Genomic DNA, 14,644 nt, shown 5'->3' on the forward strand with positions numbered 1-14,644 from the left:
ATTGGTTCTTCGTAGTTTAGTGTTTGGACGAATGGTGTGGATTACTGAGTTAAAACATGCCTATCCACACGTTAACATCACCAAAGTATCAAGCCAATAATGTCATGTGGCTTTTTGCATATATTGTAAACAGAGCTTCTCATCGCCTGTTTTTATCTTTTCCTCAACTGTTCTTGGCATATCGAAATGGCTTTTTAGCCAAAATGGTTCATGAGATTTGAAATCGATAGAATTGGTCCCTGAGTTTGTCACTATAAATCATTTTGGTCATTTTCTGAAATATCTCCATTGAATAAGGATAAAATGATAAAAATACCCTTAAAATTTGTCAAATCATTTTGCCCTATTGTTTATTAAATTGAGGATATTTTTGTCATTTTGATCCTTATTTAACATAATTTTTCATCAAGGACCAAAATTATTAATGGTGGACAATCTCAGGGACCACTTCGAGACAGAAAGTGAGGAGTTATGCAAATCTTACGGACCACTTTAGCTAAAAAGACTATCAAAAATGAGGTGAGCACGAAAAACCGAAGCTTGTGCAGATCATTTTGGATCAACGCTGAAATTTAAAGACGAAATATCCAAGAATTTCACTAAATTGCTTTAACCTGGCATGAAGGTAGACTAATGGCAAGATACTAAACCGAGAAATGAACTTCTCTAAACGAATTTTACAGGTTGTGGTCTGCAGAAATTGCACTTAGATAGGTTAACAAGATAAAATGATACCTAAAATGTACTATCGATCTCACGCCTTCTTATAGGGAGAGACCATTGACGCTATTTTGTGCAGTAAACTTGATGCATTCTTGTCATCACTTTCATTGAAGGAGGTCCAATCTTGAAAGTTATGCAGGCTTCCTGTGAAGTCTGTAAAAAGTCCATCGACACCTATCTCGTTAATCCAGTAATTGTACTCCGCGTATGGATCTTGATGAAAGTCCAAGTGCAGGAATGAGTTCTCGTTTCTGTACGTGTAGGGGTGCACCTGCATTGGGATTGAAGGAGATGTAAGAACACGATTTACAGGAATTACGTCCATGCATCTGAAGCATTCATATTTCAGAAGATAAATCGCAGGAAACCAGATTGACGAGAAAAGGAAAAGTTCTTCAGCATCCCATAGTAAATAGTGGAAACAAATTTTTATGCTGCTGATGGATTTTAGAAAGAAAATTATCAACTCGTTCTCTACTCAAGTCCTCAATCCGATCAATACATTTGTCAAAAGCAACACCTGAGCTACGCAATGTTTGTTTTTGCCTAATCTAAGAGATGCCTTGAATCATACCATCTGCATTATTATACGCGTCCTGGGGTTCCATGTGATACCAGAGCATACAACAATTCCTAACGAGCTGTCGTGCTTGAACAACTAAAAATTGGTTTCTCTTATGGTTATCCGTTAACCACACCTCTCAGTAACACATTACAAAATTAGATCACAAAGAAACGTCTTGCTCTCTTTTGGTCATTCAACCTTTCGTGAGTAGTCCGTCATAGCAGATGCAATCAACACATTACTATACTAATGCAGGACAAAAATGCTATGTCAAAGAAAAAAGACTCATGACCATGACTAGAATTTTTTCATAACGCCGTTACTCCAAACGAAACAGATAAGTCTTTACAGAGAAGAAATCTACCTGTAGGTCATGTGCATGGGCTCTGGAGACCAAATCGGTAGGTGTTTGCAAATAATTATTTACTACAGGAACTATAGTATCCTTCCACGGTCCAATGCCCACCACATAATCTTTAATGTAGTCAAGGTAAGGATCCGAAGTAATTTCCCAATAGGACTGCACATCATAGATTTGAGGTCAGTTAGTGAGGAATTTAAATACTGAAAAGTCAAAGGAAGAACTATATTGCGTAAGTAGTCCACGGGGAGATAAAACACTAGAAAGAACACACACCTGATTAGTGTCTTGGGTTGGAACAGTAACATCGTCAATTAAGAATATCTTGGGCAAGTCTGTCAGATTTGATACGTATACAAGTGAAGTTGGAGCAAATGACTGGATAAATGCAGGTTGTTTCAACCAATCTTTTGATAGGTATGAACCCTTGTATCCGTACTTCTTAAGTGTCTCCACAAATCTGTCCTCGAACCTCTTACCATCTGCCCACTTCACCTGTCATAAATTAAAACATCAGGCAAGTGTCGTGCAAAAGAGAAAAGATATCTATCAGAATGCTAATCATGTTCTGTGAAACCATTATTTGTATCAGCTTTCAGGATACTTACATGTTGGTTGATCAATACTGGGTTTTTAATCTCCGGATATATTCCAACAACTCTGGGTGCATCCAGTGCGATTGAAATGAACTCTTCAAAAGTAATAATAGGATATTTTCCTGACGAATGCATCAGAAAATGATATCTCAACCATCCTTTATATTTGCATCCATATAAATGAATATCTTATACTCGGAAATAGAACATATGTTTTTTAATGCAAATTTTTTTTATGAAAGTGTAGCAATATTACATATAGCACGTTCTACACAACGACGCAGGGAACTAGCACCGTGATTCAAGTGGCGAGATGACTCATAGGAAAGCTTAAGCGGATGGTCTAACTAAATGCCCAATCAAGCTCAAAACATAAACTAACAATATCGCACTTGCACGATTTTAAAGCCACAAGATAAAGCTATTAGTGGTTAGAAATCTGATGCTGAAATAAGGTCTCTATCATCAAATAGTCGGCAACAGCAAGTAATAAAAGATGCATGCTAAAATTCAGAGTTATTTACCAGAGATAGGAACTCACCATTATATTGCTGATCTCGAAATGGGTATCTCTGCTTCACTCGTAATTTCTTCAGTTCTTTTATTGTAAAATCAACTGCATGCCGTTAAAGCAACTTTTAACTTCGCAGTTGGCAATAAATACATCACAAAAAGAAAGATACGGGTATCAGATTTTGGAAATAGTGGTAAGCTAACAAAACTTATCAGTTGGGTGCTCAAGTATGGTCAATCGTCAGTTAAAAAGAGGGATGTACAAAAAAACCCATCGACACAATGCGATCAATCAGTTAGACTAACGATTTAGAAAGTGTTGCACGCAGAGGGGCTTCACACACCAGTAAAAAAACCAGTAGTGTTGACCCCTTGAACTTCATAGATTCTTTTACGATCTGCAAATTCCTTGTGTTCGGCAACATCAGTTGTGTCATCAAGGGTCACATCATGAAAGCATATAAGCACACCATCTTTAGAAGATAGGATATCCGTTTCAATGAAGTCTGCACCCTCTTTAATAGCTCTCTGCAAAAATGAATGTATTAGTACTCATATACGGAGAACAGCTTTTCATCAAGTGAATGAAGTATTACCATGTATGCAGCAGCAGTTTCTTCGGGAATCTCTCCATTTGAACCTCGATGAGCAATGTTGTATGGACGATAAGTTTGTAGAGGCTGTCTATTGGTAGCATCACCTGCTTTACTAGGAAGTGGATAGAATGGCCTTCCAGAACACCCAACAAGGAGCATTAGGAACACAAAAGGAGCAAAGCCTGTCAAATGAAAAAACACCAAAATTAATATAAATTCTCACCGTATTTTTATTTTTCATGATTTGGAGAATAAACATATACGGAGTCTTAACACTAAACATACATACAAACCGAAATCAATATTTCGCCATTTGCCATAGAAACTACTCGGTTCCTTGCCACATTTAGAAACCAATCGCCTCATTCAACAAAAAACGCCTACTTATAAATAGCATTCACTAAACAACCTGGCATTATACCTACATCATAATTTTGCTAAATTAGGAAACACTCGAGGCAAATTTCCAACTAAAATTCGAACTCCCCAACATGCAAAGGTAGAAAATATCCTCTAAAACCACCAAATTAAATTCAAACAAATCAAATGCAAGCTTCAATCGAATCAAACAGGCCCAATTAAGCAATTGCCAGGGGCAAACAAGACAGAAGAGAAAACCAATATCAGAAGCATATCAGCCACCACAAAAAAAATAAAGAATCAAACTTTTTTACAAAATTAACAAAACCCAGTAATCACTCACATAAAACCATTGAAAAACTCACACGATCAACAATTAAAACTCTAAAAGAAGAGCAAAAGATTCAATCTTTGGAGCCAAGTTTGCAGCTTAATTCTACAAAACTGAAGAGAAAAAATAAAACCCAGTAATCATTCACTCACAAATATTGCAAAACTCACACGATCAACAATTAAAACTCTAAAAAGAGCAAAAAATCATTCTTTGGTGCCAAGTTTGCATTTAATCCCAACAAAATTGAAAAAAAAAAAAAAAAAAACTCAGTAATCATACACATACAGACATTGAAAAAGTCACACCATCACCAGAAAAAAAAATACTAAAATTGGAGCAAAAGTTTAATCGTTGGAGCAAAGTTGGCAGCTTACAGTGGGAGGAAGCCATGGCGTTTTCCAAGCTTCTCTCTGCCTACTGCGTTTCCTGGGCTTCTTGAAGAACCAAATGAACAAACAAGCTGCAGAGCTTCTTTTCTAAGGTCGTCGAATCGTATGCGGCTGAGAGTTTTATAACAACGAGGGCTCGGAGAACTCGACGCCATGGATCTAGCTGTAAACCAAGAATATTCCCTCCAGCAGATGGGATGCTACCGGGAAACTGATTTGGAAGTGACAGATGAGATGACACCGGACGGATGAAACCGCAATACTGGCCGTTTGATGACATGTTGGATTGGGACATCGGACACGTGGAGGGTGGGATTGGGGAGTTTATTTAGTAGTTTGGAATTTGGATGATTGAATTGCCGTGGGATTCTAATTTCTAAACTCAGCGGCCAGTTGGTGTTGACTGAATGGTGATTGGTCATGTGCGGCTTGATATATATGCTTCCTTTGGATATTAACCATGTGAGAATGAGAAGAATTTACCTGACAGAAGACAGTACGACGGTGTTTCAAATCTATCATTTTTTTGTTATTTATTTTGACTTTTCGACATGATGTGTATGATTGTTTTGTGATATCAGTATGTTAGACTAAAATGACTTGCCTAATTCTGTAATGTTATTATCGCGCTTATAACTATGCGACATCTATGCAAAAAAGTTAACACATGCGGTAAACCATAATCTAGTAGTAAATTTGGAATACCACCCTATTTCGCACAAGAACTCTCGTTTGAGATGGGCGATTCTCATATTTTGACATTGTTATCTGGTGTGATTAGTGTGTTTATTTTTTTCATTAATACTATTGTTTGCATCTAAAATGTGCACCATTTCACTTATCTGGGTCATTTGAGTAAAAGATGACATTTGGAGGATAAATGTGCAAGAAGGATAATTTGGAAAGATATTTAGCTATCAAGTGGGATAGTTTGGCATTAAAATAATGCTTTTACCTTTTTATGTGGGTGATGGAGGTTTGTCATGTTTGCTTTTGGATTGGAAGATAACATGCAGACATGGAAGTGGACATATGGATGAAACAAGCCACCTTGCTTCTTTTAAATGTTAGTTTATTTCAAGTGGTAGAGACATGTGGTGAAAGCATGTGGTGGAGATACAAACTTGTTTATTTTAATATTATTTCACAATGCAAGCTGCAGAGGAGTTTCTTTCGGGCAAGTACAATGTTCTCATCAATGGGCTTTCTCAGATCTCTATATAAAGAAGCAGAGACACAAGGATTATGGACACTCAAACAAACAATCAATAAACTCTACTCAAATCAGCTCATCAGCTTCCTTGTAAACATTTAGCTTTAGCCAAGCATCCATTGCTTCCCTTGTTTATGAGCTCTGCTACTCACTAGTAGTATCGATCTCCTTTGTAGTTCATGTACAACTCATTTTCAGTCTTTTAAATTACAAGCAATCTACAATACCAGTCATTTACTTTCCTCTGTCAGATGCACTTCCAGCAACCTTGCCATTTACATATTGTTCCATCTCTCCATATAAGTAAAGTCCTTATCTTTAAGGCAAAGAAAGAACCTTGATTTGAGCCACTCCCACTCAATGACACAATCTCTTGGTTGGAAGTCGAATTCAGCGCAACCTCAATCATTCAGATCCCATCTAGTAGTGGCACGCCCGCACCCACCAATTTCATGTTTGAGTAAATTCCCGGCATGCCCGTAAGGCCATGGCGAATTTAGGGAGCAAACAACTATGTTCTACGGTCCTAATATAAAGAAATGAAGAAGAGATCCACGAAATTAAAAACTCAATCAATAAGAAACAAAACCATGAGATTTTGTTTAAAGGAGTTTAAATGAAAGAGAGCCAAAAAAAATAAAAAATAAAAAGAAGAAGAAGAGAATCCAACTACAAAAATGAAAGTCCTCGAACAAGACATCTTCGGATTAAATACAAAACCAACAAGTTAAATGGGAATCACAAGTCTTCTTGATATCTATGGGTTTGATGTCCACCATAACCAAGACATGATGAACTTTGGATGCAACACAAAGCCATCATGTTACAAGGATAAAATACGTCTAAACTTCGGATGAAATGTAAAGCCAACAAGTTATACGGCGGCAAGACACTTACTTGGTATCCATCAATTTGATGCCAGATGAACCCAAGACCTACTAAACTTTGAAGGTAACAAAAAACTAACAAGTTATGAGGAAATTGAAAGTTTGCTTGATGTGCTTATGTCCAAATGCAAAAGCTTTGACATCAACAGTTGCATAAAGGACTATATATATATATAATAATATAGTGTAAACATCGTCATAAAATGAGAGCTAGTTGCTCAAATGAGGGTGTTTATCTTTTAATTACCGGAAACTTTAACCGTCTTCGAAGGGCTGATACGTTTTGTATTGACCACTGGCTCCCTTTGGGAGGGCAGTGTAGCAACGTATTCTGCTCCTGCATGGAATTAAACTGCAGGTGTTTCAATCGGAAACGATCAAGTTGTCTCCAATGTTATTGTTCCTGTTGCTACTCTACTGTGTAAGAATTATGCAGAAGCAGTTTTTACTTTTACGGAGAACGAGTACTTTTTAGAATACTTGGAATTAACTTTCCAAAAACAAATTAACAGATGCTGTGGAAGGGCAGAATGATGCATCATGTATGCTGCTTTTGTTAAGAGAAGTCATGAGATATCAAAGACAAGCCTGCCACGAACTATTTCTAGTCACAAGGACGAAGGACGGCCATGAACCATTTCATGTCACTTGCAAGTTGTTAGAAACTTAATTGGACTAAACTATCATTTAGTGAAGGATGAAATGTGTTTGGTAACAATACAATCTGATGTAAGTTGCATACGTGGAAAAACTGCTTCCTATAAGCAAGGATACGTGGATAACATGCAGCAAATGATAACTGCTTATCCATTACTCGATGAAAACTGCCGGTAACAGCAGGTAACTGATTTCCACGATAGATGGAAATTAGATGAGGCCTGTGTCTATATAATCCAATTCCCTGCTTGTGAAGAATTGTTCTGTGAATGAGGGTTCTATCACCTTTGGAACATAAGGTCTTAAACAAGTAGAAGAATTGCATTTCCAACCAAAAGCATGGCTGCTTCAGGTATCGCATGTAGTTGAATATATGTAATCTGGGATACTTGTTAATATTATATACTCCTAGTTTTCCAACATTTGGTATTAGAGCCAAATTAACAAATCCTAGATTCGAATGTCTGTGTCGAACTGCATATGTTTTTAGCATGTGAATTTTTTATGAAATGTGTTGAACCAAAGCACATGACAGCATCGGCGATAGCACTCATGCTTTCCATTATTCCATCCGACAACACATGACAGCACCGATACTTTCAATAAAATGCATGAGGTAGTCTTGCCTCAGAAGTTTTTTAATGTCATGCTGCACTTACGATGATATTTTGAATTCACCAAAGTGAATGATTTGGATGTATATTCTGGCAAAGAAGGGTTTAAAGATTCATTGCATGTTCATACTCTTTTCCAAAGGAAAGAATATATAAAATGCGTAAGGTTTCAATGAATCATTCCTTGTATAATCTTGTAATTATCTTGTCCAAATACTTGATATATATATGTGATAAAAGATGATTGAAGTGGTCAGAATGTACATGATGACTTTGAAGGGGTGTTTATATTTCTAACCTAAAGGGGATATATAAACATGTGTAAGTGATGCATGAAATTAAAATTGTATTTAAGGTTTTATTTGGCTGCCTCAGCAACATCATCTGCACTTAGCCTTTCATCGATCGAGCCTTTCAATGGGGGAAACTTTAAATTGGTGGTAGTTTTAATCAGTGTATGGTATCATGTAGATCAGGCCATATTGTTGTCCAAAGACTTGTAATAAATGCATGATAAGATTCTTGAAAGATGGCTATACAATGAAGGTCAATGGCAGTTTATATCTCTTGCCTAAAGGTGTGATATAAACATGCATTTAACAATCACTAATGGTTGTTTCAAGCTTTTCATGTCTTCGACATCCAAATTTTTATTCACTGCAAGAAAAGGAAGACAAAGGCTCTTCTTGATGGGTGTAGAGGTTGAGTACACCCAAGTGCACCAGATTGTGAGTATCACTGAATTTTGATGTATTTATAAGTGATTTAATCTGATTGGCATGTATCAACCTATCACTATTTTGGTTTAATCTGATCCAAAACCCCTTAGTTTTCTTGTTATCAAGTAATCAATTGCTCAAAAATTGTATGTGTGTGAGTAACTGAAGGGAAAAAATAGAAATACTTGATATCAGTCTGCAGTGCATGTAATTGATTCATCTATGGGAGTAAGAATCATACATGTTATTTCACTTGGAAAAGAAAATGTTCCATACTAATGGATTCGGGTCCATAACCATGGGTTCCAATGTACGAGATCTTGTAGCACTTACCAATGAGGCCCTATCGATTAGTATTACACAGAAGAAATCAATTATAGACACTAATATAATTAGATCTACTCTTCATAGACAAACTTGGGATTTGCGATCCCAAGTAAGATCGGTTCAGGATCATGGGATCCTTTTCTATCAAATAGGAAGGGTTGTTGCACAAAATGTACTTCTAAGTAATTGCTCCATAGATCCTATATCTATCTATATGAAGAAGAAATCATGTAACGAAGGGGATTCTTATTTGTACAAATGGTACTTCGAACTTGGAACGAGCATGAAGAAATTAACGATACTTCTTTATCTTTTAAGTTGTTTTGCCGGATAGGTCGCTCAAGACCTTTGGTCTCTACCCCGACTCGATGAAAAAAATGGGATCACTTTTTATGGACTCGTTGAAAATGATTCTGATCTAGTTCATAGCCTATTAGAAGCAAAAGGCGCTCCGGTGGGATCCTCACCGACAGAAAAAGATCGCAGTCAGTTTGATAATGATCGAGTGACATTGCTTCTTCGGCCCGAACCAAGGAATCCCTTAGATATGATGCAAAATGGATCTTGTTCTATCGTTGATCAGAGATTTCTCTATGAACAATACGAATCGAAGTTTGAAAAAGGGGAAGGAGTCCTCGACCCGCAACGGATAGAGGAGGATTTATTCAATCACATAGTTTGGGCTCCAAGAATATGGCGCCCTTGGGGCTTTCTATTTGATTGTATCGAAAGAGGTATGAAAATGTCGTGACACCAATAGTTGAGGTAGTTTTTTGTACTTTGCCCTAAAAATAAAAATTGTATCAATTACCCTAATGACCGTATCATATAAATTATCCTAACTAGCAAACTGTATCAATTACTCTAACTACGAATCCGAGATCAAAGAAATCGAAATCAGCAGTATAAGATCAAACAATCACAAATCAAGCAAACTATTAAAACGGTAAATTAAAAAAAAAAGAACATAGACAAATAATCACAAATCAATTACTCCAAAAAGTGTTTAATCTCAGCTGTGGTTTAAAAAACAGAATGAAAGGAAAATCAAACATGTTGGTTGAGGTTTGGCCCATTTTTGCGAAGCTCTAACACTTGGTTGGGGAGCAATTCCAAAATAGTTCAAAGTTCGGTGGGTTGGGGATGCTTTAATCAGTTAATTACGGTGGTGTTGCCCCGAATATACTCATCGGCAGTGTATCACCGACACCAAAATGGTTCCTATCTGCTGGGTCGTTCTCTCTCTCCCTCCTCCCTCCTCTCTGACTGTCTCTATTTATTTTTTTTCAAATGTGGCTTAGCATTCGGAGCTGGAGACACAGTGATATACGCAGTCCTCTGGTTTGAACTGACAAACGGTATTGGAGGCCCCGGTAATCCTAGGCCAGGTTGAGTTCTGGGTTCTCGGAATCAGCGGCTTTGTTTTAGGGCATATACATGCAAGGGAGAGGAGGCGAACTGTTTACTTATTAGGGCACCACAACCAAACCCCTGGGGGGGGGGGGGACTGGTTTTGTTTCAATTCAAATTTTAATCTTTTACACTGATGGTTTTTTTTTCTTTCAAAGTTTCACTGTGATGGGTTGGATTAGCCCAATTTTGTGGTTTCTTTTCCAAGAAAGGTCGCGTTTTTCCTACCCCAGAATGAGTGTTAGGCCAGCACTAGTGCACTTAATTGATTTCAAAATTAGAAAAAGTTAACTACAAGTTCAAAATTGGGTTAAGAAACAAACAAATATGTGAATGAGGAGGGGCCATTCGGGACTACTTGAATGGTTAAAAGTGTGTAAAAATTAAAATTGCTTATGACTACGTTTGACATAAAAATTTAAAAGCACTTGGATTTCATGTTAAGTTATACGTGATTATAATAAAAGCACTTCTTCTTATGAGTATAAGTGGTTTCTAGATAAGAAATCCCAAACATGACACTAAGGGTACTCATCTATGAGAAACATTATATATCCTGTGAGGTTACTTGTTGACATGTTATGGGTGACAAGGTTAATTTGTTATGAATAGGATATAAATTTAAATGTTATAATATGACTGGATTAGTAATAACTAGTTGAGACAGTCACAAAAACTATAATAATTGATAAGAGTAAATCTCATAGCAAATTCAAATTGATAAAAAAGCAGCTGAAAATGATTATGTTTCCTACTTTTGTAAGAGTATGAGTGGAAAGCAAAAAGAAGGGAAGAAGAAATCTACAGCATTAAAAACTCAATCAAGAAGAAATAGAACCTTGACATTTTGTTTAATGGAGTTTAAATGAATGAGATCTGAAGGAAAGGAGAGGAGAAGCAATAGAAGAGAATCCAACTATAAAAAGGAAAGTCCTAATCCAATCAAACTCAAGACATGTTGAACTTTGGATGTAATACAAAGCCAACAAGTTATAAGGAGACCGAAAATCTGTAAAAAGTTTCAAGGGGATCAAAATATATATGTTGATATCTATTGATATCTATCAACTCAATGTCACACGAACTAAGATGTGCTGAACTTTGGAGGCTTTGCAAAATCAACAAGTTACAAGGTGACCAGAAGTATGCTCAATATTCATTGTCCGAGTCCTTTGGCGGAACTATACTAGCCAAGAGGCAAGAGTTCATGTATATGTCCAAATACATAAGCTTCAACCATTGGAGTTGGTAAACATCATCATAAAATTAGAGCTAATTACTCAAAATGAGGGTGTTTATATTTTTAATTAACATTCAGTTCTACAAGATATTGACATTAGTTACATTTCTAAGGATGCGAAAAGAGCCACCGCGGTTAACCTAATATGAGGAAGGGCAGACTATAATGTGCCGCAAGGGATTTTCTACTTCCTCTCCACCGGCGTGCTTCACAAATTGTGCCGGCGAGTGGAAAAGTCCGTGGCAAACACACAGGATGTTTACCTCGCCATCCCTAGCGTAAAGGATCCCTTTGATTTGTCTTCCGCCCACTCCGGTGGTTCTCAATGAAACCATATCGTCCCCAGAATCAAGTTCGACCATCTTTGAGGGGCTTTCCGGTGTGCTTTGTGAAGGGCCATCCTCTTTTGTTGTAGCCGCTGTTGCAGAGGTGGCCATTAATGGTACTGTGACATTCCTTTGCGAATGTAACGTCTCAACACTTTGTGCTCCTGCATGGAATTCACAGATGTTCAAATCGTTTGAATGTAAAGATATCAAGAGCTTTGTCAAACTGGCTCAAATCTATATCCCAAACCCCACCTCAACTGAAGGAAGGGAAACTATATTTTTCTTGATCATTTGAATGTAAAGATATTGTCACCATGAAACTTTGAGATGCTACAAACTAATATTCCAAAAATGAAGAGAGAGAAGAACAACAAAACTCTTTTATCAAGCATGTTCAGAAATCACAATGGTGAATGGAAGGTGACCGGAAGTTAAAAACCCAGGAAGTATATGGGAAAGAATTCCTAAAGTGTTGATTAGAACTATTACTTTATGGTCAACAAAACTAACTCCGGCTAAAATCATGTACCATTTTGTGTCACTTACAAGTTTCCATAGCAGTAAAGTTTCGGAATGTCACTTACACTTTGGGCGTATTAATATATGTTTTGAGTAACTAGGCATCACTATGTAAGAAATACTTCTGAATTAATTACTAAAACGGACTATAAGGATGGCTTATTTGATTTTGTTCATGCACGGTCATGATCATCTTCTAAATTAGGCTCATATGCGCCCTTGTTCTATTATTTTGTCGATACGTTGTTGGATATAAGATTGTTAATTAATATTTGTCAATACGCAATTAATTAGTTTTCTTTTCCCTTTTGATTCATTGTGGGATGGGATACAATCTTTCCTAATTTTTGTCGGCACTCGAATGTTTCCCAAATTCGAAACTCATGTTCTCCAATCATCGCTATCTTTTACATCGTTGACTAAGCAAAAGGAACCTAGATCATCTTTCCCCGTGGATGCCTTGTCTTTGTTAGTTCATTTTGTTACATGTTTCATGAACGATTTGAATTCCAACTACCGAAATCGTATCAATTACCCTAACGACCGAATCATGTCAATTACCCTAGCGACCGAATCATATCAATTACCCTAACTACCCAATCATATCAATTTTACCCTAACGAGGTATCAGTTACCCTAACTATCCAATTGTATCAATTACCCTAACTACCGAATCAAGTCAATTTTACCCTAACGACCGAATCGTATCAATTTTTTACCCTAATGAACAAATCGTATCAATTGTCCTATCCTATGCACAACATTTATCTTCCAACAATTCTAATACTTCCCATTTGATTCATTGTGGGATACAATCTTTCCTAATTTTTGTCGGCACTCTAATGTTTCCCAAATTCAAAACTCAAGTTCACCAATCATCGCTATCTTTTACGTTGACTAAGCAAAAGGAACCTAGATCATCTTTCCCCGTGGACACCTTGTCTTTGTTAGTTCATTTTGTTACATGTTTCATGAACGATTTGAATTCCAACTACCGAAATTGTATCAATTACCCTAACGACCGAATCATGTCAATTACCCTAGTGACCGAATCATATCAATTACCCTAACTACCCAATCATATCAATTTTACCCTAACGAGGTATCAGTTACCCTAACTATCCAATTGTATCAATTACCCTAACTACCGAATTGAGTCAATTTTACCCTAACGACCGAATCGTATCAATTTTTTACCCTAATGAACAAATCGTATCAATTGTCCTATCCTATGCACAACATTTCTCTTCCAACAATTCTAATACTTTCAATCGTGACCTTCCAAAGACAATTAGGGTTTCATATTTTCATTTTCAACTAGTTATCCAGTTCCTGTTTCTTTTTAGCTATCTATACACACCATGTATGAACTAAAACAAAAAATCATATGAAAAAGCAGCCTCACACACAAACATATACCATATTTTTCCTCATGCAACTAAATGATTTTCTTTCAACAGAAACACAATGCTGGAAAAATCATATGACAAGATCAAACAATCTCCATATGACAAGATCAAACAATCACAAATTAATCTCAAGCTGAACATTAAAACGGTAAACAAAATAGATCATAGACAAATTATTAGCTTTGAAGTTTGATGTGTAGCTTACCGTTTGCAGCACGAGACACAGTCAAATACCCCTCCGCTTTGTAATGATAGAGTACCGTCTCCAAGGCCCCGGGACCGTTGGAAGCACACGACACACTACTGTCTTTGAGTTCCGGCAGGATTACTGCCAGAGCTGCTAGAGCTGCCGGAGTTGCTGGAGCTGCTGGAGGTGCCGGAGCTGCTGGGGCTACTGGTGCTGCCGGGGCTGCTGGTTGCTGCCGATGAGCTATCTTCTGTTTGGTTTCCAGCCTTCTCAAGGCTCGAACGTTCTTGGGCATGATCACCCACCTCAGACCTTTTTCTGTGGGAAGCGAGCTTGCCCTCGGCAGCCGTACGGAACGAACTGGAGAAACCGCCCTATGCGGCGCCGCTTGGGGTTCCTGAGGCCTCAAGATTGTGGCCACCGATGAGGACAGAGCCAGGTTGGAATTCTCGGGGTAAATCCGGTCGAGAGAGAATTCCAGGTTGAGGTCTGGGACCTGGGAATCGCCGGTGTTTTTTTGCATGGCGGCGTTGTTAGGTTGAGAAACGTTGTCTCTGTTTGCGGCGGCCATTGCAGACACGAAGTGAGCAGATTGGACAGTAAAACGATTGGTTTAAGCCTCTTCTGCAGCAAGAAAAAGCAAAAGTTAGGGCAAAACCATGAAAAATTTGATTGCATGGTTTTTTACAAGGCAGA

General features: G+C 37.5%; 2 protein-coding genes across 3 annotated transcripts; both read right to left on the bottom strand.

Moving 5' to 3' along the window:
* Positions 1–642: 642 nt before the first annotated feature.
* On the bottom strand, positions 643–4,590 carry LOC126599748 (glycerophosphodiester phosphodiesterase GDPD6-like). 2 transcript variants are annotated; one of them, XM_050266175.1, is made up of 8 exons: positions 4,423–4,590; positions 3,355–3,536; positions 3,103–3,286; positions 2,787–2,861; positions 2,258–2,367; positions 1,926–2,144; positions 1,653–1,808; positions 643–994 (listed from the first exon to the last, which is right to left on the bottom strand). In XM_050266175.1, the coding sequence occupies exons 1-8, from the start codon at positions 4,436–4,438 to the stop codon at positions 755–757; spliced, it is 1,182 nt and encodes a 393-aa protein (XP_050122132.1). In that variant the 5' UTR covers positions 4,439–4,590; the 3' UTR covers positions 643–754. The 2 variants fall into 2 exon arrangements, with proteins under 2 accessions (XP_050122132.1, XP_050122133.1); XM_050266176.1 differs by lacking the exon at positions 4,423–4,590 and adding an exon at positions 3,640–4,218.
* A 7,054-nt stretch (positions 4,591–11,644) lies between these two features.
* LOC126599175 (ninja-family protein AFP3-like) lies at positions 11,645–14,519 on the bottom strand. Its single transcript, XM_050265507.1, has 2 exons — positions 13,967–14,519; positions 11,645–11,994 (listed from the first exon to the last, which is right to left on the bottom strand). Exons 1-2 carry the CDS (start codon positions 14,517–14,519, stop codon positions 11,645–11,647), a joined length of 903 nt encoding a protein of 300 aa, XP_050121464.1.
* Positions 14,520–14,644: the final 125 nt, after the last annotated feature.

The sequence above is a fragment of the Malus sylvestris genome, chromosome 14 (genome assembly GCF_916048215.2).
Source record: "Malus sylvestris chromosome 14, drMalSylv7.2, whole genome shotgun sequence".
NCBI lineage: Eukaryota > Viridiplantae > Streptophyta > Magnoliopsida > Rosales > Rosaceae > Malus > Malus sylvestris.

What these genes read in the sequence shown, in the direction of transcription:
- LOC126599748 (XM_050266175.1), bottom strand. An exon ending in CAACCCAAGACACTAATCAG is followed by an intron (nt 1,809 to 1,925) that starts GTGTGTGTTCTT and finishes TATGATGTGCAG; the next exon opens with TCCTATTGGGAAATTACTTC. An exon ending in CCCATGCACATGACCTACAG is followed by an intron (nt 995 to 1,652) that starts GTAGATTTCTTC and finishes ATCCCAATGCAG; the next exon opens with GTGCACCCCTACACGTACAG.
- LOC126599175 (XM_050265507.1), bottom strand. Translation starts at nt 14,519, where the DNA reads ATGGCCGCCGCAAACAGAGACAACGTTTCTCAACCTAACAACGCCGCC. An exon ending in TGTGTCTCGTGCTGCAAACG is followed by an intron (nt 11,995 to 13,966) that starts GTAAGCTACACA and finishes AATTCCATGCAG; the next exon opens with GAGCACAAAGTGTTGAGACG.